The sequence below is a fragment of the Ooceraea biroi genome, chromosome 1 (genome assembly GCF_003672135.1).
Source record: "Ooceraea biroi isolate clonal line C1 chromosome 1, Obir_v5.4, whole genome shotgun sequence".
Taxonomy (NCBI): Eukaryota; Metazoa; Arthropoda; class Insecta; order Hymenoptera; family Formicidae; genus Ooceraea; species Ooceraea biroi.
The window spans coordinates 587,718-614,990 of NC_039506.1; the positions used below are offsets into that span (position 1 = coordinate 587,718).

A 27,273-nucleotide genomic window follows, 5' to 3' on the forward strand; every position below is an offset into this window, starting at 1 on the left:
GAACGCTTTGTATCCGCGTCATCCCCGGAATACGTATATTTCTCCTTTCACTCCGAAATTGCGCGAGCTGTACGAGCGAGATTTAAACGCGTTTTCTAATTCTCGAAATTGCAGTAGTTTGCTCATGACGATCGTATTCGAAAAGTTTACGTAGAATCATCGAACAGAATAAAATTGAATAATATCCCTAATAAATTAAAATGTAGAACTTTCTTTTTACAGAGAATAAAAATTATAATTTTATATTTTAAATTTTCTATTTTTGATTCATGAAATTACATCGAATAAATCTGTTCTTTAGTTCGTAGTATTTTTTCACTTTTGATACTTTTTGGATCATCCAAATTCGAGATTTGATAAAAATTACTGCTAACAATTTTGCAAGATTGATCTCGTAATCAATGACACATGAAAAGTAAATATGTAATATGTGGAATCATCAATTCGTTTCAATTCAATCATCTAATTTTCTGTTTTATCTGTTGGGCAGAAATGGTAGGTGTAGTACCATCGGTATATTTGTAGTATACCGATTTTGTCTTATATAGTGTGATTACGCAGGATATCTCTTCGTGTTCCATATATCCAATGATATTTATCTTCAGTGACAAAATCTTATCGAAATTTTCCCTTTCTATCCAGTTGAAGATAAATTATTGTTCGCAATATCAACCAATGTTATGCATCATACTGGTTGCTGGTATCGTTACCGACTGCTAACCGATAATTTAACTTCTGTAAAAACATCTTATCAAGAAGCATTAATAATAATGTGCAACAATATCTCTCATTTAAGAATTTCATATTAAAGGGAAGTTGGAAAAGCTGACAAATTCCGTTGCGAAAGCGCTATTATTTAGATGGAAGAGATGGAACTAAAGAAAAGAAACCTGCCGCTTTCAATTTTTTATTTAATAAGAAATCAATACCTCTATTCAGACTAGTCATATTATAATTTCTAATGCTTCCTGCGTTTAAATCTATAATCAAAACTAAAATGAAAAAGCAATCAAAGACCTGTTGAAAATGCAGTAACAACAGCTTCTTTAGATACTTGATCTCTATCGCCCTGAACATTTTCAGTACGCGGGATTTCAAGTTTTCTATTTCAAGATCTAAGATATGAAGGTTCTCTCAGACTGCTCCGTTTCTTTTTATGCTATCTATCGTGTAAGCTTCGTCTGTCAGATTTAGATCGGATCTCCGATTATCGCCTCGATCAACGCGTAAAAACTCGGGTATGCATAGATCCGGGTAATAATTTAACGACATATCGCTTCACGCACACACCCTACGTGTTTCACACTCCTACACGTCGCTGCTTCGTGTCTTAATCCGATCGTTCCGGTCTATCAAGAATCGAGCGCGGCGAATGAGAGATAATGCGAAATTCACGAAGCGTAAAGGTAGCTCAATTCGCCTTTATTTCGACGGAAGTTCCTGCTTTACAGACACGCAGCTGTAGAGCCGGCCGTAACGGCGGCTTCTGCTGTTCTTGCTGTACTGGGTGGGCGCGTTTAACGACGCGAGTACTCGCAATGGTGTCACGCACATGTGCCTGATACAAAGTTGACCATAACGCTCGTCATTCGTGGTGGAAACCAGTCTAGCATCCGATATTTTATATTTTATGTTTTCCTTAATATTTCATAACTTCCCTATGATACTCATTAGTCGTGGAAAGCAAAATCTTATTTGGTCCAATTAGATGGTACCTTTGTATCTTCGTAATCGTAATCCGAAGCAAATTAAATTTCTCTTATTTAATGAGACATGTCATATCGTTTGCAACCAATGAAATAATTCCGATTGATCGTATATATTTCCTCGATTGAATTAGTTAATTCATATATATAGGGTGTCTGACATAAGGCGAAAAACCTCTCGCCCACAGGTAGATCTCGTCAAACTGAATTAAAAAGTCCTGTACCATTTTGCAAACAACCACGTAAAATTTCGAGTAATTAAGTAAAGAAAGTTCACTAATTCAGCGGACGCGATTGGCAGCGAGGGAAGTAGGCATGAATGACGTAAAAAACGGCTAACGCGCGCGATGCGAGCGTATTTCTTAGAACGCGATAGCAGCGAGTATCGGATTACAGCAGCAGGTGAGACGACGCGTGGACAATAATTTCTCAGCGTCTCATTCAAGCGCTCGTGTTGCCGAGAAAGTGTCGTATTTCTTAGAAGCGTCGTCTCGCCTGCCGCTGTAATCCGATACTCGCTGCTATCGCATCGCGCGCGCGACTAGTCGTTTTTTACGTTCATTCATTCATTCTTCTCTCGCGTCCGCTGAATTAGCGAACTTTCTTTACTTAATTACTCGAAATTTTACGTAGTTGTTTGCAAAATGGTACAGGACTTTTTAATTCAGTTTGACGAGATCTACCTGTGGGCGAGAGAGTTTTCGCTTTATGTCAGACACCCTGTATAACTGATATTACGAAACACACACATATATTTAATATCACTGAGCAACTGACACAAAGCAATTGATAAAGTATTTGTTAAATCACGAAAGGTGCGATTGAAGTTGTCCAGTGGCTTACGATAAGAGATTACGTCGCCAATGCGTAATCAATCGGTGGATGACATTGTCGAAGCCCCGTTATTGCGCTTCGACATCTTGTCATACGCGGAAGATATCATGATGATATTTTATTAGACGCGTTTAGAGAGAGAGAGAGAGAGACAGAGACAGAGAGACAGAGATAGAGAGAGAGAGCTTTCGCTATTTTCCAGTTCATTAAAGATTCAGACGCGACGAACGCAGCATGAATCGATCAGATAGAAGATAGATAGAAGATTGCCCCTTGATCAGAGACAGTGGTCGATTGAATATTTACTTAAACATTCCATGTTGTCGCTTACTTCCGTGCGAAGAGGGCGGTGACCAGCTCTAATGATCCAATCAACCCGAGAATCTGCTGTGTCATTCGAAAAGCGGAATGCGCTTACGAGTCCGTGCTTACGATTAGCGAAAATGACTCATCGTATTCTCTCCTGGGGCACTCGCGAATGCAGTGGTCGATGACTGCCGGTCGGTTTTGCGAACTGCCATTACATATCATTTTTGATCGCTATTGTGTTGCGCTCACCGCCGCAGTTTCTCAATCTTGCGATCTGGAGCGGATTTAGATAATAGATTCAGCGGCAGATACCGCGACTAAACGGTCCGCCAACGAGCATACAGTTGTTGTTTGCGTCTCACGGCCCCAGTGGAGAACGCTAACGGAAGTACGGAAATCCTTACTTCAAGTTTATTATCAGTCGCGTGCTTCTCAACAATCCAGCACTTGTTCTGTTTTCTGCCGTCTTCTCCGAATTGCACGTTTAATCGAATTATCCCAATTCCAGACAGTCCCATAATAAACTGCCGCGCGCTTTTTTCCTGATTTCGCAAAACTTGATAAAATTCATTAGAATCTGCTGAACACCAGTGCCAATTCAGAGACGCTCGAATACAAGAGTGATCGCTGTTGAAAGTATTAGGAAATCACTTCGCGTAAGAATCATGCTAAGAATCCTAAAATGTAATCAATCCCTGTCAATCCACCGATTGAAATTCCGATTTGTCCGCGCCGCTTTGACGGTGCCGCGGCGTCTCTTCACGAGAATCCGCAGAACCGGAAGAGGAGCCGGAGAGCGACTCAGCAACGAGGGTTACCGAAGTCAAGAGCGGGAGAGCGGTTGGGCCAGCCTATGCACTTTAGTTGATGAAGTCCTCGAATGGGAGGTCGGCGAAAGGCGAGACGGAAAAGTCGATACGCCGGCTGTCGGTCGAAAAGCTCTCTCGGCTTGTCGTTTCGAGCCGGCCTGATCGTCTCTCATCGCGTAGGTTCTCCGGTTCTCCCGGCCTGTCGACCGCGCTCCATCTGCCCCGCCGTGGCCGCCGACTCTCGACCCTGCTCAGTCGCGGCGGTGGCATCCTGCTCGCAACATCACGTGCCAGTTGGATTTGAAAAGCGGCTGCCGCCGCCGCCGCCGCTTGCCTCCGCGCCGGTTTTTAATCGGATCGCATTTCCGGCGTGGGCGAGGATACCACCCTTTATTTTAAATTCTTCAGCACTTCCGTAAGTGCCCACTACGTCGGCGACTTGCCGATTTCCCGATCAGCATAAAGAGCTGATGATTAAAAAAAATGAAACGATAATTAGTAATTCTTGATTTTCAAGTTGAAATATTCATTTATTATTGTAAATTTTGTTTGGTTCAAATTTGTGGAAGTTTTTTACTCCGGCCTTTGTAGCGTAATAGTGAACTGAAAGAGTGCGGTTGGGAAGGGCTCATTGGAAAAAGGACTTTCGTTAAATACAAAAATTGGAAAGTGTGTGTTTCAAAGATTTTTTATCAAGAAAAGGGATATATATTGTTTTATGTAAGTCAACGACGTTTTCTTATTTCCGCTTCGCTTTAGAATTTAACGGATCCCTTTAAAATAATGATGATTGACAAATCGATACCAAATTAATGGCTCGACAAGCTCATATCGAGAAAGACTCTAAATTTGCGTACTCGCTGAGTTTCGCTTTTAAGTGAAGTTCGCGTGATTTTGATTATGTAATTTGTAGAAGTTCACGTTTGCTATTGAAAGTAACATACGGTAGTTTTTGTCGTGAGAAGCGAATGGTGCACCACGTGCGCAGCCGGAAACAATGTGGGCGGCATTGACGAAAAGACAGTTGTCGGTGTTCTGGAAAGTAAGTCACTCTTCCTGGAGAAAGATCTATTTTTGTGACTGATCGTGTTTCACGGAGAGGAACGGTAACGAAGTATCGCTATCGAAGAGCAGACGTGTCCAGTCTTTATTTGACAATGAGCTGCTGTCATATTCTATTAAAAATATGTTGCGACCTCCGTTGCAACATTGCAGTTTGTCTAATTAAAAATAAAATAAAAATTTAATTAACTGCATTACATGTATACTATAATTCTCTGTTCGAAATTTAAAATCAAAGATTGAGATTTCTTTGATTTTATTCTACTTGTTGACATAACGTCGATTGACGTCGATTTTGAGCTTCACCTTCATATTGCTTCGTGAGATAATATTAACAAATATTGACTCACATGTTGCATTCACTCAGATTTCACAGAAACTTGATGACAAGGCTAAATTGTTCCATCAATTACTTTTATCTAGAGAGAAGATACGTGTTTTCAGATGTGTTTTCGCAAATACTTTCCTTTTACTTCTGTGAAAATTTTATTTTTTCTATTAAAATTCCTCAAGTTTCAAATTCTTTTCTTTTTTTGAATAAAACGTTACTTATTACTTATCACGTGTTTTTTAAGAGAACGAAATTTATTATGCACGATATTTATAAGTATAAAGGCTTTGATTTTGATAACTGGATTTTTTCTGTAACCAGAATTTTAATGATACAATAATTTCTGCGTTCTTGTAGTTACTTGAGTGCTAGAGATGCTGATGCAGCATCTCATCATATAATAAGATGCAGGGTTAGCATATCTCCTCACGATAATGATTCTTAATTTTAACGTCAAATTTCCTCTTCCTAAAGAAATACTCATAAAAAAAGAACGATTTGCAAAACTTATTAATAATTAACGCACGCAGACATTAGACATTATTCTGCGCTATTAATATTAAACTATCGTGTAACGCTCTGCTTAATAACCGCAGAATTTCTCATCGAATTCGCCGATGTCCTTCGCTTGAAAGATTCAAGTTTCATCTTCCATCGTCAATGTAACGGGAAAAATTTCAAGCGAATTCAAGCAACCGAACTATCATCGTATTGCATCCTCGAGTCGTCAGGAAATATACTTGCGATAAAATTTTCCGATCAATAGTCGCCAAGGGCCCGGTGGACCCGCCGTCAAGGAAAATCCACTTACACGGGTGCACGATAAGATTAAATTCGGTAAGAGCCGCCGGTGTTCCCACGAGGGTGTACCCGAGCATGAAATAGGGTCGTTCGAGCAACGAATGACGAGGCCGTTCGTCGTGAACCGTCGTGTCGTGCAACAGCAAGAGAGTCGATGACTCCTCTCATCCAGTGGTCCCCAGCTTACCGGTCAACCGAACGGTCCCTTCCCATCTCGATCTGCTCCACGACGATCTGGTCGCACAACCCGTCATCGGCGGTCGCCCGACACTTCCACGTCTCGTTGTCTGTGGGAACAATTAGCGGCGCTGACTCTTCTCGTCGAAGAAGCTCGAAAGAAACTGAAAGAAACGACGACTTCAGAGGTTGCACGAGCTATCGTAACGTCCATATATGAGTATAATAAATCATTCTGTGGTTGATTAACCGCGACTTCAGATGATCAGATCTGGACATTGTCTCTATCAAACTGTCTTTTAGAACCTGATGTGGATGGTGCGTGAGTTTCCGGTATTTCCGTGGTTCCGTTCCGCGACGTCGTTTCCGGAATGTATTTTCTGTGAGGCAAAGTCTGTTCTATTCTACAAAGAGAGAGAAGAGATAGCGAAACTCGATAAAGATGGCCGGTTTGTGGAGATCAAGATAGAGATTCGGTTGAAAACCGGAAACATGTTTGTCAATGCGCGTGTGACGCGATACCTCGTGTAAGCTCATGTTTGCGTAATCATGAAGAAAACATTTGTAGTACGTTTTGCACATGGATTTAGCGAGCGATAAGAATTCCAAATGTGTAGTACAAGATAAACAAATTTCTCGCTTCGATCCTTGCGATTGAGAGGAGAAAAGTATGCACATTTTTCGATTTCTCTGTACGATGAAATATATTAGATCGATAAATCTTACTTTTTCAATGTTTGTTTGTTGAAATAAAACGATACAGCACAAATCAAAGTATTTTTCATCGTTTTCTATTATTTTTTCCATCTTTCTGGCTACATGCAAATATCACGTCATCAAAAAAGGAAGGAGTCATTTTTTGAGATCCATTCATCGATCCATTCATCGATCAATCGGCAAGAATGCATCGATCTATAATTTCCTACAATTAAATATCAATTATTAAATCTCTCTCTCTCTTTAAATATGATTCGTGTAGATTTCGTATCTTTTCACTGTTCCATCTTTTTCGACACCACTGGCCATGGTTTGCGTAAACCATGATCTCACACCGTAATTTCCATTTTAAAGGACCACTTTGACGTAAAACGCACATTCTCTATCGCTTCTCCGTTTAAATCGGCTAGACGTCGCGCTCCGAACGCACGATCTAGCGGCGCTCTTCAGCTTCGGACTTTCGGCTTAAACCGGTTCTCCCGCCTTTCGTACGTATACTCGTTCGTGCACGTCACACCAGAGCGTATCCTTTAACGGGACGGACACCGGGATTTCGTGGATTCGAGAAGTCGTGCGTGTAATCGCGATTACTGCGTCGCTACTCGTGACTCCTCTCGCGGACACGACGATTTTTGTGCGCAACAATTCGCTGCATCCGATCCGCTCTTTCTTCTGAAATACCGGAAGAACCACGGACAGCAAAAGAAAAAACAACGGCACTAATCGGCTCGAGTACGTTGTCCTTGTCGTTGAATGGTTCTACAAATTATAGCCGGTCATCGCGATCAGCCATAATAATTTTGTACGAGACTCGCAATGGCGTTTTTGTGAAGAATATTTATCTGTGCGATCGACGTATCAGTGCGATCGGTGAAATGAATGGTTTGAGGATTGTGGAAATTCAAAAATATTTGTTATTGTGTTATTATATTTTTCTTATACAAGTGTACTTGAAGATTATTATGATTTTGTCATCAGAGAAATGAAGTTGTACGCATGAGATGGATTTCCGCAATTAATGTGATTTATGAATTCATAGTTTAATAAAGAGAATATCATGGTGTTGACGTGCCTTAATTAGAGATGTAGTTGATGAAAGGATAATTAGATGTGCACCGCGGTTTAATTAATAACCATACCAGAAGCGGCCGGTTTGATCGTTGCACTAAAGCGAATCTGTGCATCCTTCGTCACATTATGCTACAAGCGCACGCAAGTTAACTGACCTTAGCAAGAATTTTTAAGAACAATTATACGTGGTTTTCTCTAATGATCCCGTGTGATACGTGTGAACGGAAGCGAGCGTGCGAAGACTGCTTAGGAACAATCAACGATAATGAACGATCTTATAAATAATGAATTAGTAAAGCGCGTATTATTACACAAGAACAATTATCCGCCCGTAACATCTTGATTTCAGAGAATCGACCTTGGAATAATTAACATGTAATGCCGGAAAAGTTAATCATACCACGAAAAAAATCCTCATACGTTTTTTTAAACATTTACAAAATTTCCAAAAATGATCGGATCGATAATTATTTTGATGTCTGATTCGAATTTAAAGAAATTTCTGAAATTACTTCGTCATTCAGCGTGTTACCAGGAAATCGCAAATTTGGAGGCGGTCTTCGTGGCTCGGTAAAATTGTAAAGTTTCGCCGAACAGCATCTCATTACTCAGAACTACTTTGTCGATATGCACACATGTGCACATTAGCCGGTCTGGAACCGGTTTCGCCAAGAATCGAGCCTTTGTCTACGCCGATTTGGAAGGAAATAAATTAGGGATAACGATGTGTATAGAACTGCAGTTTCGCAGGATACCCAAAACGAAGAGCACACAAGGAATACATCATCCTCTTCAAACGCTTTGGAGTTTCGCTATGTTTTTCGAAGAAGAGCGCTCAGGATTCGTATCTAGAACATGTATTTTAAAATTCCATTACGTCTGCGGTTGTTTGCTGGAAAAACATGCAGAAATACGTAATTCATTAGCAAATATTTAAAAATTAGCATTATTATGATGGCTGAATAATTAGAGGGAAAGTCTGCATGGTACAGTTATATTAATGCCATTGGCGAATTACGCAAGAGATATCAATTACAGTTACGCGAACTACTCGTATACCACTCGTAATCCGCTATGAATTTACATTTGGAGCAGACGGAATGCACATTCCTGGCTGCGATCATGAAAAATAACAGAACTCCTCGTACCCCGGTTAATTCGTCGAGAAAGGCTGGTAACGGCGTCGGGTTCTCATTTTCTGAACACGCCACTCTGCTCGCCGCACATTTCATTCGACTTTCTAGACGCACACTGAGCTCTTTGTTCTCATTCTCGTTATCGCTGGCCACATAACTAGTCATTAAATGCTAATCATGCAGAAATGTATTTTTCTCGGACCTGTCACCTCTGTATCGTCTTAAAATTTTGGAGCACTTGCAAGTGGAGAGCCATTACTCGTCAATAATCATGAATTGCGCGGCTTCCAACTGTAATTGTAAAATATCACAAATAAAATGTTAATACGGATTGATGCGATTGGATGCAAAATCTCGCTTCGGATATTATTTAATTTGTTAACCAGTTAACTTGTACAAGTTAATTTGTACACCACAAGTTCAAGCTATATATTAATGTATACGCTTGTGATGGTGAAAAATGACTGAGCATTAATTGCTGACGTCGTTGGTTAGTCTTCGTTGCTGAACATGCGTGTGACCTTCTTCTTTGAAAGTAGCTGTAGTATTATGTATTGTATTCGTAAATGATTTTATATACGGATGTCAATGACTTGTTTTATAGGTTTTGCAATTTGCTTTGTTTTCAGATTGCAAAACATCATTTACACTGCGCTTGTCTCAGTTACGCGACTGCCGATATAATATGATCGTCATCTCGAAGCAACAGTTTAATGTAAGTTCCGTTAGAATTTATATCTGCTTCAGTGGGATTTAATATAAATCAGTATTATTGCCGAATATAACTGTAACGGTTGAGAATAACTGGATCCGAATTTCTTGCGTGAAAGGGTTCTGAGTGTTCTGACTAATAATACTGAAAGGCGGTTTCGCGCAGAGAAACCAAGATCAAACAGCTAGAGTTTATTTTACAAATAGCCGGAGCATAAATCAAGGTTCACTGCTCATAGAATTCGTTTAAGTCCTCAAACACATGCTGTGTGCTATCGCAAGACATCTGCTCCTGCGAGAAGGCTGTCCTTTGAGGAAGATCTCGTGCGAAATTATATTCAAGATCCAGAGTCCACAATTATAATTAGTATCTTTTAAATTACGTAGACACATGATAATAGAAAACTAAATTTTACGAAAGTGCTTTAAAATCTATTTTGCATAATAAATAATTTAATTAATTTACATCTATTTATGCTGTTCGTAACATATTATTTTATTATATAAAATTATATTATAATGTTTAGAGTTATAAAACAATGCAATTTATGCACAAAATAATATAATTCATATTACAGAAAAAAATTATTTCTAAATAATAGGTAAATAATAAAATTAACGTAAAACTAACTTAAGAATTTCTAAAAACAAATGTTTTTGGAATCCTATTTAGAGAATAATGTAGAACGAATTTTATCTACAGGCTTTCTCTATCTCGAAGAGAGTTCGCCCGTTTTAGAGCGGGCAGAGCAATGGGATTGCTCAAAGGGTATCCTCTGACGGGACTAATTGCTATACCTGAGCGGGCGATCACGAATACCATGACGAGGATGAATCCGAGCGAGGGCTCGGAGATCCCCGAAGAGCGCAAATGGGAGAGGTGACGTATCACCCAGTGATGCGTAAACGGCGTGGACTGGGCAGCGCCTTCCTGGGCCTCTTCGTGGGCCTGATCCTGGGTTTTCTGATCCTCAGCTACCGACTGATCGTCTCCAATCAGCAGCGTCAACAGGTCGCCATCTGGACTTCCGCACCCAGTATACGATCGTTGCAAACGTTGCAGGCTCAAAACATACCGAAGCTGAGGGACGACGAGCGAATCAACAGCTCCATGTCGAACTTGGTGTTCGTGGGCGTGATGACGGCTGAGAAATATCTGGACACGCGTGCCAAAGCCGTCTACGAAACATGGGGCAGGGAATTACCCGGTAGGATAGCCTTCTTCTCATCGGAGTCCTCGACGGTTCCTGAAAACTGTCCGGATCTGCCGTTGGTACCGTTACCACGGGTAGACGACACCTATCCGCCGCAAAAGAAATCTTTCATGATGCTGCAATATATGTGGAGCACTTTTGGCGATCGCTTCGAGTGGTTCCTGAGAGCGGATGATGATGTATACGTGAGAACGGACCGGCTGGAGACGTTGCTGAGGTCCGTCGATTCTAGAAGGGCAATGTACATCGGACAGGCCGGCAGAGGTAACTCGGAGGAATTTGGATTGCTGTCGCTGGAGTACGATGAGAACTTCTGCATGGGTGGTCCTGGGGTAGTGCTATCTAGGGAGACATTGAGAAGGATCGTGCCGCACATCAAGTACTGCCTGCGCCATTTGTACACCACGCACGAAGACGTCGAGCTGGGCAGATGCGTGAAAAAGTACGCGGGGATTCCCTGCACTTGGAGTTACGAGGTAATTCTTTTCTTGGATCACGATAATGGAAAGAACAAGCTGGCGTAATCGCGTTGGTATAATAGATGAAGAGAATGAATGAAAATAGTAGTGTATATAATTACAGGATAATTTTCATAAATTGAGGTTCTTGCTACAAATTCTATTGATTCTTCTGTGCTTCTTAAAATATCATTTCTTCTTCTCCTTGCACCTGAGGAACACTCGTGATTCGTAGTCTGTCGATTCGTTCGTTTTATCGTCGGCGACACGATGCTGCAGCATATCGCACGCAGATAGGTAACTCGAACATTTTATCTTATCATAAGTCGACAAAAGTACATGCTGAATATCGCTATCTTGCTGATTACCAAAACATTATTGCACTTTGATGTCATGTTTACTGCTAAATCGGCTGTTTTATTGACTATAGCGTATCTTTAATAAACCTTGATACTGTGGCAACCACAATATTTCATAAATATTCAAAGTATTCAAATTAATTGATATACAATCAAATTGCAATTTTATTTTACTATTCTAATTTATTTCGTATTCTATTTTATTTCATCTGCTATTTCATTTGTACATAATTTTTTACACAATTTCCACACAATGACATTTTTGCAACAGAGAGAACATATGCCATTGTATCATGCTTCAGCAGCAAATGTGGGACCCTTTTATTAGTATTCCACAAAGTGTACTTGGTTCGTTTTATTGTCACCCGCACGACGCTGTGGCTATTTTGGTCCTCCTTTCTTTTTCGCATCCACATGCATGGACGCGTACACTGGCAGGAACGCATGTACTTTTAACACATGACGATTTGTTGATTAACGCACACGTACAGCATCGCAGATTGGACTCTGGTTTATCCGATGTGTTACATACAGCCACTCATGCATCTACATATTCTTTACACGTACAACTTGCTTCAATCTCGTGTGCCCATCTATTAGCTCAGCCACTCGTATTGACGAAGATAATGTTTGAACATACTCCACGTAAAGCTCTTGCGACGAGTGTCGTAGCAGGCGTCAACTGCAATCGAACTATTCCTCAGTCTTAAATTGAGCCTTGTCCTGATTCTGATGAACATTTCAATCTCAATTCGATCTTAATTCCAATCGACCTCCCGAAAGCGAGAAGACGAAACAGCGGGCTTTCAAGGTGTCTTTACCATGCTCAACTTCAACATCAACTTGCTAATTTAATTAATCTCAGGATGTGTCTGTGAAAGGATTGATTTTCTTCTTCATTGCCCGATTATGTGGTTCTGCGTAACTTAATCGGAAATTATGGGGCAATGTTCACGTATGGTGATCGCACCCATCCAGCATGATATGCACTGCCGGTTTAAATACACGAATCATATGCATCTGCATCATGGACCAGCGTACGCCATTGGTGGAATAGGTCGGAAGATACAATGCACAGATGAGGATGTCAGTTGTTAAGTAAAAGTGAATCGTACCCTGCTAACCCAGTGGCCACGGATCGAGCCATTCTTCTCCATCTTGACACTCAGTCGCATTAGGTCGTACCGCTTAAGTAACAATTTGTGCCACGAAGCGCTTAAATCTTCAGCGCACGTCGCAATAATCAAACGAAAGTGATGCGTAAACGTCGAGAGGAACCGAAAATGCGGGCTCTTGAGACAAAACGAGAAGAAGTGCGCGGAATAAGAATTATAAAACCTGATATATCATTTTTTACACTCCGGTTCTACAAAATAAATTATTAATATTATACAATAAACGCATATATTTATAATATACAAATATGAAAGAGTTATTAAAATAATTTTCTTACATTAACAAAGTACGATAATAGAATAGATCTATGTAATTTGTAAATTAACATTCGGCTTCCGCGCGTTAAAACTGGTCCTCACAGACTCGGTTTAAAAAGGCATAAGAGAGTGACGAAATCTTCCCTTTTCATCCCGTCTCACCACGAATGAACTTTCCTTCAAGAAGAATAACGGAAGTGGTCAGTAACGTTATGGACAACCGCTTCAAACGGACGTATCGGTTTCGAAACAATAACATGCAGGAGAACCGTTGTCGATTAACTGCATCAATCTATCAAAGTCTGCACTTCAGGGAAGATTGTTAGAGCTCTCTTCAGCATGACAGCTTGTGATAACGTGCAGCCCATGGCCGCCGAGGAAGCGAGCAGGTGTGCATTTAACGGTTCGCTCATTAATAATTCATTTGGAATATTCATTTGGAGCACGTATGGGTGCGCAAACGGCGATGTTGTCTCGTCCCGATCGACAATGCGTGGATGAGATTGCGAGTGCACTTGCGTGGGCGCGCAAACGCGAGGAGTTTCTGAAGACAACATGCGTTGTCGCCTGTCCGAGACGAACGGACGAAGGTAAAGTGCACGGAGGATGTCACTCGTTAGGTACCAGTAAATCGTAGCCTGCTAACCCACTGGCTGGACCATATGTCGTTTCTCGTCTTGATGCTCGATTCATAAGGTCGAAACACTTAACAATCGCGACGGTGGTCGCGCGGCATGCCACGACTGGCCGTTTGCGTGCAGTTTTGCTCGTTCAATAACGCGGATTGATCGATCGGAACGCTCATGGGGTTCGATAAGGGATTTACGATCTTCGTGGAGGGTCAGCAAGTTCGTTAGAGCGGCTTTCGCTACATTACGACGCAAGGGAGAAGCTAATAACGCGCGGTGATATTGCGCTTTAATTCCGCGAAATTAGCAGCCTTTTGTGTGATCCAATAACCGAATTACGTGAATTACGCAGTTGTAACGGGTTAAGGAATTAATTCGATGCTCGATAAATTAAATTATCAAGGCGGATTCCAAGTGAAAGTTTGTTTTCTGTACGAGATTGAAATCCAAAATAAATATTTATGCATGTTCATATATAAATATTAATGATGTATGCTTAAAATATTAATACAACTATGAGAAGAAGAATTGAAAAAATGTAATCTGGGAAAATAGGATAGAAAATTTACATTACGTCAATATTTTAAATTTAAAACGCAATCGACTCTTGCATTATCTTATTTTGGATTATGATTCTAATTGCTGGAGCGTTGCACGAGCGACGTTTCGAGATGTTTGTCGCTGACGATCAAGACGCACCGACGTAATTCTATGAAATAAGAAACCACCACACCCAGTCGCGCAGACTGATTAACACTTGCTCCGCGGGTTTGGTCCAGACGCAATATGCCACGTTCTTAATAATAATTATTATAGGTCGTAGTGCGGCAGGCAGGAAGTTCGTACTTTAACTCCGCTTGTGCCCGTGCTAATTGCCATTTGCCGAGACTCGCTCGCTCGTGCGTGCATTCAGACATTCGGGGCGAGCTAATATACCCGGCTCGCATAGAAATCGACAGACGCGGTACCATTGTCGCGATGATCAGGCGAGTGCTCGATTCAATCGGGTAATTCGCCGTTCTTAAACTAATTTTGTCCACGAGCAGAAGCGTGTCATTCGAAAACGATCAAATAAGGGAGAGGAGGAATGAGAATTATCAACACGCTAAATAATAATACAACAGATTTCTCATGTTTTAATTATTGGAGATTTTTCTGGCTACATTTGTGCATGTGTACGTGCGGTTGGAGGATCATTTATTTCAATTTTAGAAAATTTGTTAAATTGGATTTGCGAAATTGCGGGGGAAGTCAAATGTGATATTAGAACAGCGTCTTGATTTGCCAAGAATTTGATATCAAATTGCCAATATCGCCAAGGAAACTGATATTACTGTATTCCTATGATTTATTTCATTATTGTCGAATAACAAGTTTTGTTACATTTATTGCATTCATGATATTGCCGTAGATGCAGTCGATTCTCTACCACAACAGCAGCGGGGCCCAGGCGTTCACCGGAAATCTCAAGAAAAAAGAAGTTCATCGTGCCATTACTTTGCATCCTGTGAAAAGTCCGCCTCACATGTATAGGCTACACAATTATATGAGGGTTGGTGTTCTCAAGTATAATAATCACTATAATCGCGCTACAATTACGAGAAAAACTGGCCGTTGTATTGCTCACTTCGTAACTGTGAAATAACTTGATAACCGTTATACGGTGAACAAATGAATAGCGTGAGAAAAGCGCGTTTTACAATTCCCGGTTTGCACTTTTTATGTGTATTCATACGTGTTGTATCACTAACGCATTAGTACTCTTATTAGCATTAACATTTAATTTTTATGCTGTATGTGATGTGATATCTTATTAACATTTTGCAGACTGGATTGAGATGGAATGTAGATGTGAATTTGTTTAATTTGTAGGGACTGCGGATACAAGATCTGCAGCAAGAGAAGATTCATTTGCACAGAGACATTCACGCGATGGCCGACAAATTGGGAGTCAACCTTGAAACCTTGAAGAATTACGAAATAGCGGAGGGTGTACGTCTTTTTCCGGTCGATCCTAATTCCGAAGATTATCCCGGTGACACGGACACGCTAGGTGATTTCTCACTTCCGCTACTCACAAACCGACTATAGGAATCGAGCTGTGCATAGCTTATGGGAATGTAAAACAATTTTCCTTTTGTTATTTTCATCCTTTGTTAGTGGAATATATGATGCGAGAATGGCTCGTTATACGAGTCATTAAAAGAGTTTCTCGTAGAATTATTTAGCATAAATTATTAAACGATTGTCATATTCGTTTTGTAAATGTTTTATAAACGTCTCTTTCATATATGTTGACAAATCATCGACATTTTCTTTCTCTGATTTTTTGAAGCATGAAACATCTTTATGATAATGAACTGCATCTTCCGTCGTAAAACTTTTACCGTATCGCTATTAACTAAACGCTTCCGTATTTACGGTGCATAAGCGATCGCAGTCATCCATCGTTTTAACGAGAGTCTTGTGCATCAAGCTAGATCGAATCGTATTCTAGAGAAATTATAAATCCCTCTCGAAACCGGATACACAATCCCACAGAGAGGCGAGAATTGCGACGCATGACTTTGCACTTATCGTCGTATCGAATCTCTTCGCGTTACATCTCGCCGAATGTTTTCTTCTTTTCTCGGAATGTCATTAAATACAATACATCACTAGGAAAAAAAGAAAAGAAAAAAATAGAAATAGAACCTTAAATCGAGCGGATGAAAATTCGTCCCGCTTTTGAACGAGTCGATTGTCGATTAAATCGACAATCTCAAGAATGATTCCCTAGACAGTTCTTGCTAATAAATCTGCTCGGCTTGATTGTCTTATTGTCCAGATTGATGGCCAGTCTAGCAAGGGGAGGGGAAAACGGGATGATACGATACGCTTCGATTCAACTTGCCAGACTAAATGATCGGGAATGCCTCGCGAAGATTTCGTGATTGTACGAATCTGTTATAACAATTTCTGAATTAATGGACTGAAAACGCATAATACTTGATACTTGATGCTAATTAAGAAAAACTAGTCACATTGATTAAACAAAATCTTGTTTGTGTAGGTATACCGGCGAGCCTGAGGTCGTTCAAGCCTGCAACGAGCGACGAGGTGATCCCATGGACTTCCTCTCGAAGTTGGAATACAGCTTGACCGACTCTATCCAAGGCGACGTATTCATAGCGACGTGAAGGAGGGCCTGGAAGATATCACTAGGGAAGTTATAGCTTCCATTAATTCCTACTCGCGGCCAGCGGGTCGCATTGTCGAGGAACGATCGGCCCTTTATGGTTACAGAAGGGTTGAACTCTTATGGGACTGACACGATATTAGATCTTTTATTAGTCTACCGGAAGTACCGGGGCAGAAAGGTCACTCTTCCCGTCAGACGACACGTTTATCTCCATCAGCATTTTACTGGTACGATCATTGATGTCTTTATATATGCGTATGGGCTCTCCTTGTTTTATTTATTTATTATTACCACATATTTGGCTGGTATGCATTTAAAATATCAATTATTAATAGGTAGAATTATCATTAACTAATGCATGTAACTTATTTTGAAGATTTCTTGACTTTCTGATACTCTGAATTAATTAAATTTGTTATTGAAATAAATTTTTTAAAACAGTACATTTAAAAATTTTATATCTTATTCGATATTAAAAGATTAAAACAAATTGTAACTTTTTTAGGAAACAATTTAGTAATCATTATTAGTGGTTAAATGTTTTACAAAAATATAAATATTTTATATTAGGAAAATAAGTTTTATAACAAACATAATTTTGCAGGATTGGAAATACGCGAGACAGTAAATGGCATCGAGGTTTCTCACCGAGAGTCAGACGACAAGTCTATTCACAATTACTCCGCGGCAGCTTCCTGAATCTCAACTTCAACTCTCAAAATGAAGATCCGGTACAAAGCAAGACTATCAACTTTATCCTACTCTATCAGGCCGTTACGAGATCTTCCAGAGGTTCTTCAGAACTATGAGGATATCTGTCTAGCCAGCGCGAGAAGACATCTCTGCTTGTCGTGCTCTATCAGCACAAGAGCGAGGATTCCTTTAACAAGACGATAAATCTGATCGAGCACTTCAAGTACAAGTACCGCAACGCCGGCATAGACATTCTTCCAGTTTCCGGAAACTTCTCCCGAGCGAGAGCTCTGGACTTAGGCGCATCAAGGTTTCAGGCTGACGATCTCCTGCTGTTCATCGATGTGGACATCGTGTTCACGAACTTAGCATTGAACAGGATACGCCTGAATACGCTGCCGGGTCGGAGGTTGTACTTCCCAATCGTCTTCAGCCAGTACGATCCCAAGGTCGTGTACGGCGAGACTGGCAGGCAGGACAAGTTCATCATAAACGAGATCTCGGGACATGGAGGCCAGTACGGCTTCGGGATTGTCTCTCTGTACAAAAGAGACTATCGCGCAGTGGGCGGTCTGGATCTCTCGATCCAAGCTGGGGCAAGGAGGATGTAGAGTTCTTCGAAAAGGCGGTCAAGTCGGGTTTCGACGTCTTCAGGGCAGCCGACAGGCACCTAGTGCACGTGTACCACGAGATAGAGTGCAGTCGGCAGCTCTCCAGCCTTCAGTTCTCCATGTGCATGGGATCCAAGGCTGACACATACGCCGGGATCGAGACCTTGGCTAACATGATCTACGGTAACCCAGACATACTGCGTTTTGCCAAAGAGAGAAGGCAGAAGAGGACTAATTCCGCTGGTTGACGAAGACGGATCAGTGAACGGGAGTTAGTGGCTGTTAAAAATAATCGCAATTAAAATATTATGGGAATAATCGCGCAATCAGTTTCTTAAGAAAAGTGGGAGAATGTAATGTTAAAATAGATTTTCTCGTTTTATGCACCTCTTGCTAGTAGCTTCAAACACGTGATGTATTATAAGATGAATGAATGGATTATTCGAACTCTTCTGAACTTCGGTGCCAGAATATCTTGTTAGTTACGCGATGTAAATATAGGGTACGATAGATTGTGAGAGTCAAGTGGATAAAAGTTAATAAATTCTGACTTTTTCACACCGCGGCGAAATCTATGTATCGGAGCTTTAATTGAAAATATAGTTTCCTCACGGCTTTTTGAAGACTTTTTGAAGTGAATTGAAAAGTATAATGATCGCTAAAGGTATTATGTGTAATGACTTTCGGAGATAGATCTGGAAATTGTTGAAGATCACCAAAGTCACACTGCAGGCATGTTAATAGATTCCTCATGTACATATTAAGGATGGTGTAAAATTTCGATTTCCTTTCTAATTCTATTCCGTTGTTAGCTTATGTGATGAGAATAATAATTCTCTTGTCGATACTCCTTTCCGGATAGAACAGTATCGTTTATTTTCATAGTTGTATGTGCGTTTTCCTTTCATCTCTTCATCTTCTACGGTATAAGGCAATGATATAAATTAAAATTGTATGAAGTCTAACAAAAGTGGATTAATATAAATGTCAAATCAGTTTAATCTAATATTATTTCTTTCGATTATTATCGAAAGATATAAATTTACACTCCTTTTTCCGCGTATTATCGCAAACAGATGACACACTCAATGACTTTTTCTCTTGAAGATGAAGACTGTTATAACATAGTGTTCTTGTAGTATTCTAGTGTCCTGATCTTATTGACACTTTTTACAAAAGTGAGATTATTAAGCTTGTCATGAGTTATATTTTACTCGATAATGTCTTCACTTTTTGCCTGATTGTAAAACAGCTAGTAATAATTTAATAATATATTGCGCCAAATATTATTAATATTTATGACTACTAGAAGTATTTTAATCGAATGTTTAATTCGATTACTTATATAATTTGCTTTGTAAGTTAAAACTTGAGATTTTGTGATCTGGTTCGAATAATTTCGCTTATCGCGATATTGTTATGTAGGATTATATTTAATTGATATGACATAAAGAGAGAAAGAGATTTGGCAATAAAATTTTTTATTCTTCAACTTTGATGAAATAATTAGAATCGATCTTCATTAAATGTAAAAGAAAAAATTAAATTTTTTAAATAAAATTTCATATTTGTTCATAAAGAAGAAAATTAGAATGTTATTAAATTAATTAATTAATATATATTATATAACTATTCATTGCTTCAAACTGCTCTTTCTCTATTAAAGCTATATTGTATACTGATGACTGCCGTAGAAAAAGAAAATTAATATGAGAACATATGACGTCAATATCTTTAAGAATCAAGCGTAACAATATATATTTTAAAATAGGTAGGCTAAGAAATAAGTATCAATGTTATAAATAAATGTGATATTATTGTGCCTTTTATGAATTCTTTTTCTGTATTTTTATGTACTGCCAATAATAACAAATGTAATGACACATTACGATTGTTCTGATGTAAGTATAGCTGCTTCGAAATTATCACACTGTTTAGTTAAAGGAGAAACATTCAAAAATTCAGAGAAATATGCAAAATATATTAATACATTATTAGAATATTAGTTGTACGTTGCGTATGCACGTCCGCACATAGATTCTTGAAATAATTTAAATCTTTTTAAGCTTTCGAGTTTTACAAATATGACTAACATCTGACATTTTGGATATTTTTCAGATATTTTTTGATAATCTTTAAATCTTTAACTTTTAATTTAAATCTGATAATCTTTTCTAGGAATTTCCATCATTAGATTGCTTGATTCGAATTAAAATACGAGATAGATGCGCATTTCCACTTATCAAATTCTAGCTAATTGTTTATATTGATACTACAAATAACTCTTCTGATATGAAATGTTATGTAAGATTTTTTCCGCGTACCTCAAAATCTTGAAGTTAGTTAATTTTGTTCGGTCTCCGTAAGTTATTATATTATTTCTGTCAGCTTTAAAAATCTGATATTAAAGAATCAATTGTTTATTTTATCCTTGGAAAATTCGCAGAAGATTAAAGTTTCTGGGATACTTCGTAATCAGAAGCGCGGATGAGATTGCAGATCAAAAATAGCTACAACATTATAAGAAACAAAACGCAAACAGAATCGTTCTCGCATTAACTCGCGCAAATCATATTATAAATGATAACTTATCAATCATCCGAGTTTGATGAAACAGAAAAAAATAGATATCTGCGAAATAGTTCTGTAGCGATAATTCGTAATATATAATTATAATATATAATATAATTTGCTCGATGATACTCGAGAATCTCCAAAACTCTTATGCACAGAAAACTTCATAATTCATAAAAATAATGATATCGAAAAAATTAATAACTAGATTATTTTTAATATTATTCTCACATTAATATTAGAGACCTTTCAGTGCTGACGATCTTATTCTCTTCAGCGTTAACAATCTTATCTTTACAAATTCTCTGTGCATAAAATTCTCTGTGCATGTATTGTACATACATGGAATCCATAGAAAATTTGTACTAACAAGTACGGAGTAAAGTTACAAAGCACAATGCAAAATGCGAAAAGATTCACTATCACTGCCTGTCATTGCACTTTATTGGAATAATAGATAGTAGCTTATCGCTCAAGCTCAAGGTTGTTTACATTTGTAGATTTACATTAGTCGCAACGCGGTGCGTAAGACAAGTTAAGTGCGCAAATACCCAGTGCATTTTAACATCATCGTGCCACGTTATGTTTCGGGAAGAAAAAGCTGGACTAATTTGCCCTAATGTTAAATGGAGAACCATGCTTGCTCGGAAAAGTCATTCACATCCAAAAAAGAGGAATTGCAAGCATCTTGAACAATTGATAACGCCTTCTGCACCTCTCTAGATGGAATTTACGGGACATTTGCGACAAACAAAAACAACGTAAGATTTGCAAAGCGCGGTAGCGACAGCGGCAAGTGGAGACAGTCTTGCATTTTATTACGATGGTAGATAATAGCGTATCACAAGCTCAAGGCCGGATATGATCGTTGACGGTATTAGCGACAGACGGCGTATTTATAAGCAGATGTCCGCACTGTGAATCTTCAGTACATGAGTCGTCAACATCTCATTGTGCCACGTTGCATTTCGACGGGGAAATCAGCTAGAATTGAAGTCATCAATTCCCCTGAATCAGCCCAGCTTATTCAGAATCAGTAGGCTTGTTCGGAAAAGCCACTTAGCACAGAATCGCGAATTCTTGATGCTGAGGAGCAATAGCTACCTCAAATATTGACGGAGTCTGCAATATTTGCCAAAGTCAGCGATATATGCAGCGTCGACTCTAATCACCGAAATACCGAGCTAGACGCTGAGGAGTGGAGAATATTTTCGTCTCTCTTGGACATTTCCTTCAAAGTGAAAGTTCGCCTGGAGGGTCGCGAGCCATCAAAACCTTAAACTGTTGACAACTGACGGAATCTGTGGAGATAGCACCGTCAGACTCTCAAGAGATCCAGTCACCTGACTGATCTGAAGAGACCAATTCATACATCGCAATCATCACGTAACATCATACGCACACTTTCGTCTCATAGGCAGATATTCGTTGAAGAATGAAGAGATTGTGGGCGATCATACCCGTTCTGATCGTAACTATTTACTCGCCGGCGGAGAGCAAGGTATACCAGCAATGCGAGGCCGTCAAGCAACTGGAGAAGGCTAAGATCAGCAGAAGCCTCATCAGCAATTGGATCTGCCTGATGCAGAGCGAGAGCGGGATGGACACGACGAAGGTGACTGGTCCAAAAGCGGCATCCAGTTATTCGTACGGCATTTTGCAGATCAATAGCGCCAAGTGGTGCACCAGAGGACGTGTTGGCGGTGTCTGCAACAAACGCTGCGAGGACTTCCTGGATGACGAAATACAGGACGATATCACATGCGCCAAGATCATCGTCGACCGGGAAGGATTCAAGTCGTGGAACGGCTGGGTAAAGAAATGCAAGGACAAGCCGTTGCCCAACATTGGGGGCTGCAGACGAAAAAGAGCGTACTTAGAATTCGTGGAGGCTTTTGATCTATCTTCCGATCGCGAGTCTGATGAATTGACGGACAGCGATATTTGATTTTTGACTCAGGAATTTTAGCATTCCCAGAACCTCGTACCTCGCGTAAGTTTTTTATTAATGTTTCTAAAATTCTAAAAATATGCTAATACTGTATTTCTGTGATAACAGCAACTGTAATTTAACGCGCAAAACTCAATGATAACACATTCCAATTATATATATGTAATTTATATATGATTTTCTCCTTCTAATTGCATAGGCATGGCGACACAAGCAATTCTAGAAAAGATTTTAATTACCAAAGATTACTTGTGATTATTATTGGTTAAATAAGTAATACGATACTCACGGTATTTCAATTCATTTACAAAATGTGTTATTATATATGTTATTTTTTAATCGGTACTTTAATTATATCAGTGACAGTACATTGTATTCAATGAACGTAATATCTTGCACAAACGAAGCGCGCCGGATTACTTTAAAAATATGAATTTATCGATTGGATTTAAGCCAGATATGACGCAACAATCCATTATAGTTGAATTCACGTTGCGTGACTTGGCAAGCGGCACCACGCGAAATACAATGTGATTTAGAAATTTCAACTTGGAATCACAAAACCACGCGTGACGAGATTTTCCTGATGCCTTCCCGATTTCATCTCTTTTTACTCATGCTGCGTGCACAATATCTGAGACATCGGATCGGTCTTCACGTTTAATCCCACGCGTTGTACTCATGGAACCCAAAACTCACGTGGGCAGACATTTTGTGCAATAGAAAATAAATGTCTCTGCATTAGAATAGAAAAAACATGCCTTTAGAAATTTCTCCGGAGGCAAAAATGTGACAACGCAATAACTTTGTGCCATAAGAATAATTTATAGCTGAATAATATAAAAGAGAGAGTCTTATCGCAGCGGCACAAACATCTGAGAAATGTTGTAAAAATCTTTTAATATCCTAATCTTCAAATGTTTTCAGGTGAATAATAAAATGCTTTGAATATATCTTTGAGAATGAAAGTTGTTTATCATTTTCTCTGTTATTTGGAAGAAAACCGAAATCTACTCGATCTTATGATTTAACATTGACTATCTCGTTGATCGTTATAAGCCTTACAATTGTTAAGATGTTCTAATATTACAATTATATTGTATATGAGAAAAATATATATAAATTATCAAGAATAAAGTTAAGAAAAATTGAAACTACGGTGCTTAATCTCTTTGTGATACAAAAATAATTTCCTTGTTAGATATATTTAGTTCAAATACAAATTTAGCAAGTGTGTAAAATGCCTCTAATAATTCTGATAAGGATGGATTAATCAAGCAATTGTATCCTCAAATTCCGCGAACACAAATGAAATATCGAGACAATACAGCTGCTTTTAACTGGCTTCAGAGAAGCGATACGAATCATCAAGGCCGCGAGATATGAAGATTGACGAACGATTCTCGTTTTTTAACGCAACGCATGTCGCGCGTTTCTCGCATCGGTGTCTTCCGAATTTGCTATCAAGGTCAGTGGCAAATTCCAATTTTTCAGATTTCACCTTACAAGCCGACATTACATCTGTGACGTCCTAGTTTTGTCTGCGATGTAAAATGCAAAATAATTTTATTATTTTTAATATCGAATAAGAGAGAAGATATGTCACAAAGATATTTTATCTTGTAAAATAGCAACATCAATCATTTCAATGAAAGAAAATTATTTTTAAATAATCTTACAAGTAAAAAATTACTTTGACGCAAATAATAATTCTAGTGAAAGAACAAATTCTAATAAAATGCGTCAGAGCTCGAAGTGTATCGTAGGTGAAGAAAAATTTCGATCGTCAGCGCAAGGCCAATAGAAAATAAACTTTCTTTTGCACTCGATTCAGGAATCTCTTTGCGTTTCTCTTCTCTCTCGAGAATCGCGAATGGAGTCGCTCGCTTAGATGTGTACTTCTGATGCATACGAAGTGCGAAATATAGTCGGCACGTGACTAATTGCATAATGTTTGCTTAACGAGAGAAAGATTACAAGTCGATTCCTACTATGTGAAAAGCTGAGTGCTTCGACTGAAGATAAGAAACGGTTATTCATTTGAAATTATTATTACAGACATCTCATTAATTCCGCGAAGACTTGCTTCTTTCCCTAAACCTACATATTCGCCGAGGATGTACATCATTATTAAAATTTGTAATGATGACGTAACGCTTCGCGTTGCGATTCTGGATCGAATGCGTTATTTGCGATACACCGATAGAATCGTCGGTCCAAGTGATGCATCGATCTTCCTGAGGCCACTTTTCCCAAACGATCGTTGCGGTTAGTAATAGAGAGCTGGTGTACTTGGCTCGAGCGTTGCGCGCCGCGAGGATGCACGTAAGTACGTTTTATCGTAGTCCCCTAGTCGGAGTACATGCACCTTTCACTAGCGGAAGTGAAGAGCAGAGAGGCAGACGCGTGAGAGCGACCCGGGTCATCATTCGTTCGTTATGGGCGACCGCTTCGTGCGAGCTGAGGCATCGCGCTCGCATCGATCGTCGCGATCGACTAGCCGAGCGATTAATCCGACCCGAGAAAGGTTGCACCGCTTAATTACGCTTCATGACTCTGTATATCATTATTTAGAAGACGTAGATTAGAATAGATGTGACTGGTACCAACAAAATTCCTCGTGTAAACGACGCTCTGTCAGAATGAAGAACAAAAGAGAACTCTTTTCGTCCGTGTTTCGCGTTTTCTTGCCTGCTAATTTGCGTTTGCTTCAAGCTCTCGATAGCAGTAATCGGTGAGGCTTGTCATTGCTCCATTATTATATTGTTCGCTGTTAATAACTGCTGTCGAGCATTTCGAGTCGCCGGAGAGGAAATTGTCATTAGCGGCGCGATTCAGGAAGAGCGAGCGTCGAGTGCGCACAAATCCGCGATTTTCGCATTAACGTGAGATCTCGCTTGGTATCGCTTCGCAGCAATTAATCATGCAGCGCGTCGGCGGCACGGATCCGACGTGCGAAGTAAACGAATAGCGCGAGAAGCCGCGGACGCGCTTTCTCATCGACTTATGATTGCGCAATTGCGCGAAGATAGATATACCATGCGCCAAAACGCCGCGATGGGTCTCTCACGCTGGTGTTGCTCCGATGGCCAACTGTCCGGCCGACAGAAACGGCGCAGTTAATAACGAAAAATATCGTTGATTTATCGAACAAATAAAATTATACAGGAAGTATAATCTAGAATCTAGCCATAACTTCGCCACGCAACTTCTACTGCCATATCCTGACTTTCTTTTGGTACCGATACTTTATTAGCGTTTGTTAACGCTCCCTGAGATCTCTCATTATCTCATGGGTATATTGTTTCAACAAAACTTTTCTTAAAAGAGCAATTCACATCATTTCATCGTGAAATTTATTAAAAAAAGGAAATAGTAAGACATACATAGTAAGAAAATGAAGCAGTATAAGAAATAATAATTAGCGAGATTTATTTTAAATATAAATTTACATATTGCAAATTATATTTACCTCATTCTCGTATTTGTTTGCATTTTTCAAAAATTCAAATGACACAAGATGCATTTTCGTAGCGTTGAAAGTTCAAATCGGATCCAGATCAACTCTTCGCCGAGGAGTTTCCAGAATAAGGAGTCATTTCAGGAATCGTCTGGAAACGGTGAAAAGCAGCTTCGATTCCGGAAACCATTCAATGTTCATAATGAGTATTCCCGTCGACAGATGCAATAAAATTCATGCAATTTGCATGACAATCGGGAACCGAAGGAAGACAACGCTCGGTGAGACCAAATACGGGCGCCGGTAGCGCGGTGAAAGGATTAATGCTTCACGTATTCGCGAGGAGTGACAGTCAAATGTGGAAATTAAGTCTCATCCATCCATCCAATGTTCATATCTGCGGTTGGCATCAGTGCGTCCTCTTAATTGATCATCCGGCGCTTGAATATCTGGCCGAGAATCGCCGTGGGTACGCGTGCACACGCGTATTCACGTGTACAATAGGCCGTGGAGAACTCAGACTTGCCAGGACGACCTCTTCGTCCGTGATGCAGCGCGTGTGCCGTTCGTTTTAATGATGAACAAACCCACGCTGGCGTTACCGCAAAATTATGCATCTCAGCTGCGTAATGACAGGCTATAGAATCGATGATATCCGCGAACAACGCGGACATTTCGCAGATAAATTGCGCAGTGTTCGCGAATCGCAAATATAAGATCTTGATGATAATTACGTAAATATATTGTCAGATAAATCTTGCGGATACTCGACAGGCTTCGAGGATTCGATATAAACGTTTTCCAGGAATGTATTTAAATGCGCCTAATTCTTCGTCATTATGCGAACGAGTATTAAAATCTGCATACATAAATCTTCACGATATCGCAAACATTGTTGTTCAATTTATGCAAAAGTAGAAATGTTACATATCAAGTAAAAATTATGTAACTATATTTGATATAATAAATATACTAGCGTAATCATATCTTCTTAAAATTAGTGGCATTTAAACATTTTCCTAAGGTAAATGTGTATAAAATATATT

General features: G+C 39.5%; 1 protein-coding gene and 1 pseudogene across 1 annotated transcript; both read left to right on the plus strand.

Moving 5' to 3' along the window:
- Positions 1 to 3,917: 3,917 nt before the first annotated feature.
- LOC113562108 lies at positions 3,918 to 18,574 on the plus strand (annotated as a pseudogene).
- A 3,147-nt stretch (positions 18,575 to 21,721) lies between these two features.
- On the plus strand, positions 21,722 to 23,916 carry LOC113562164 (lysozyme c-1-like). Its single transcript, XM_026970574.1, has one exon. It carries the CDS (start codon positions 22,252 to 22,254, stop codon positions 22,762 to 22,764), a length of 513 nt encoding a protein of 170 aa, XP_026826375.1. The 5' UTR covers positions 21,722 to 22,251; the 3' UTR covers positions 22,765 to 23,916.
- Positions 23,917 to 27,273: the final 3,357 nt, after the last annotated feature.

Coding starts and splice junctions, on each gene's coding strand:
- LOC113562164 (XM_026970574.1), top strand. CDS start 22,252: ATGAAGAGATTGTGGGCGATCATACCCGTTCTGATCGTAACTATTTAC.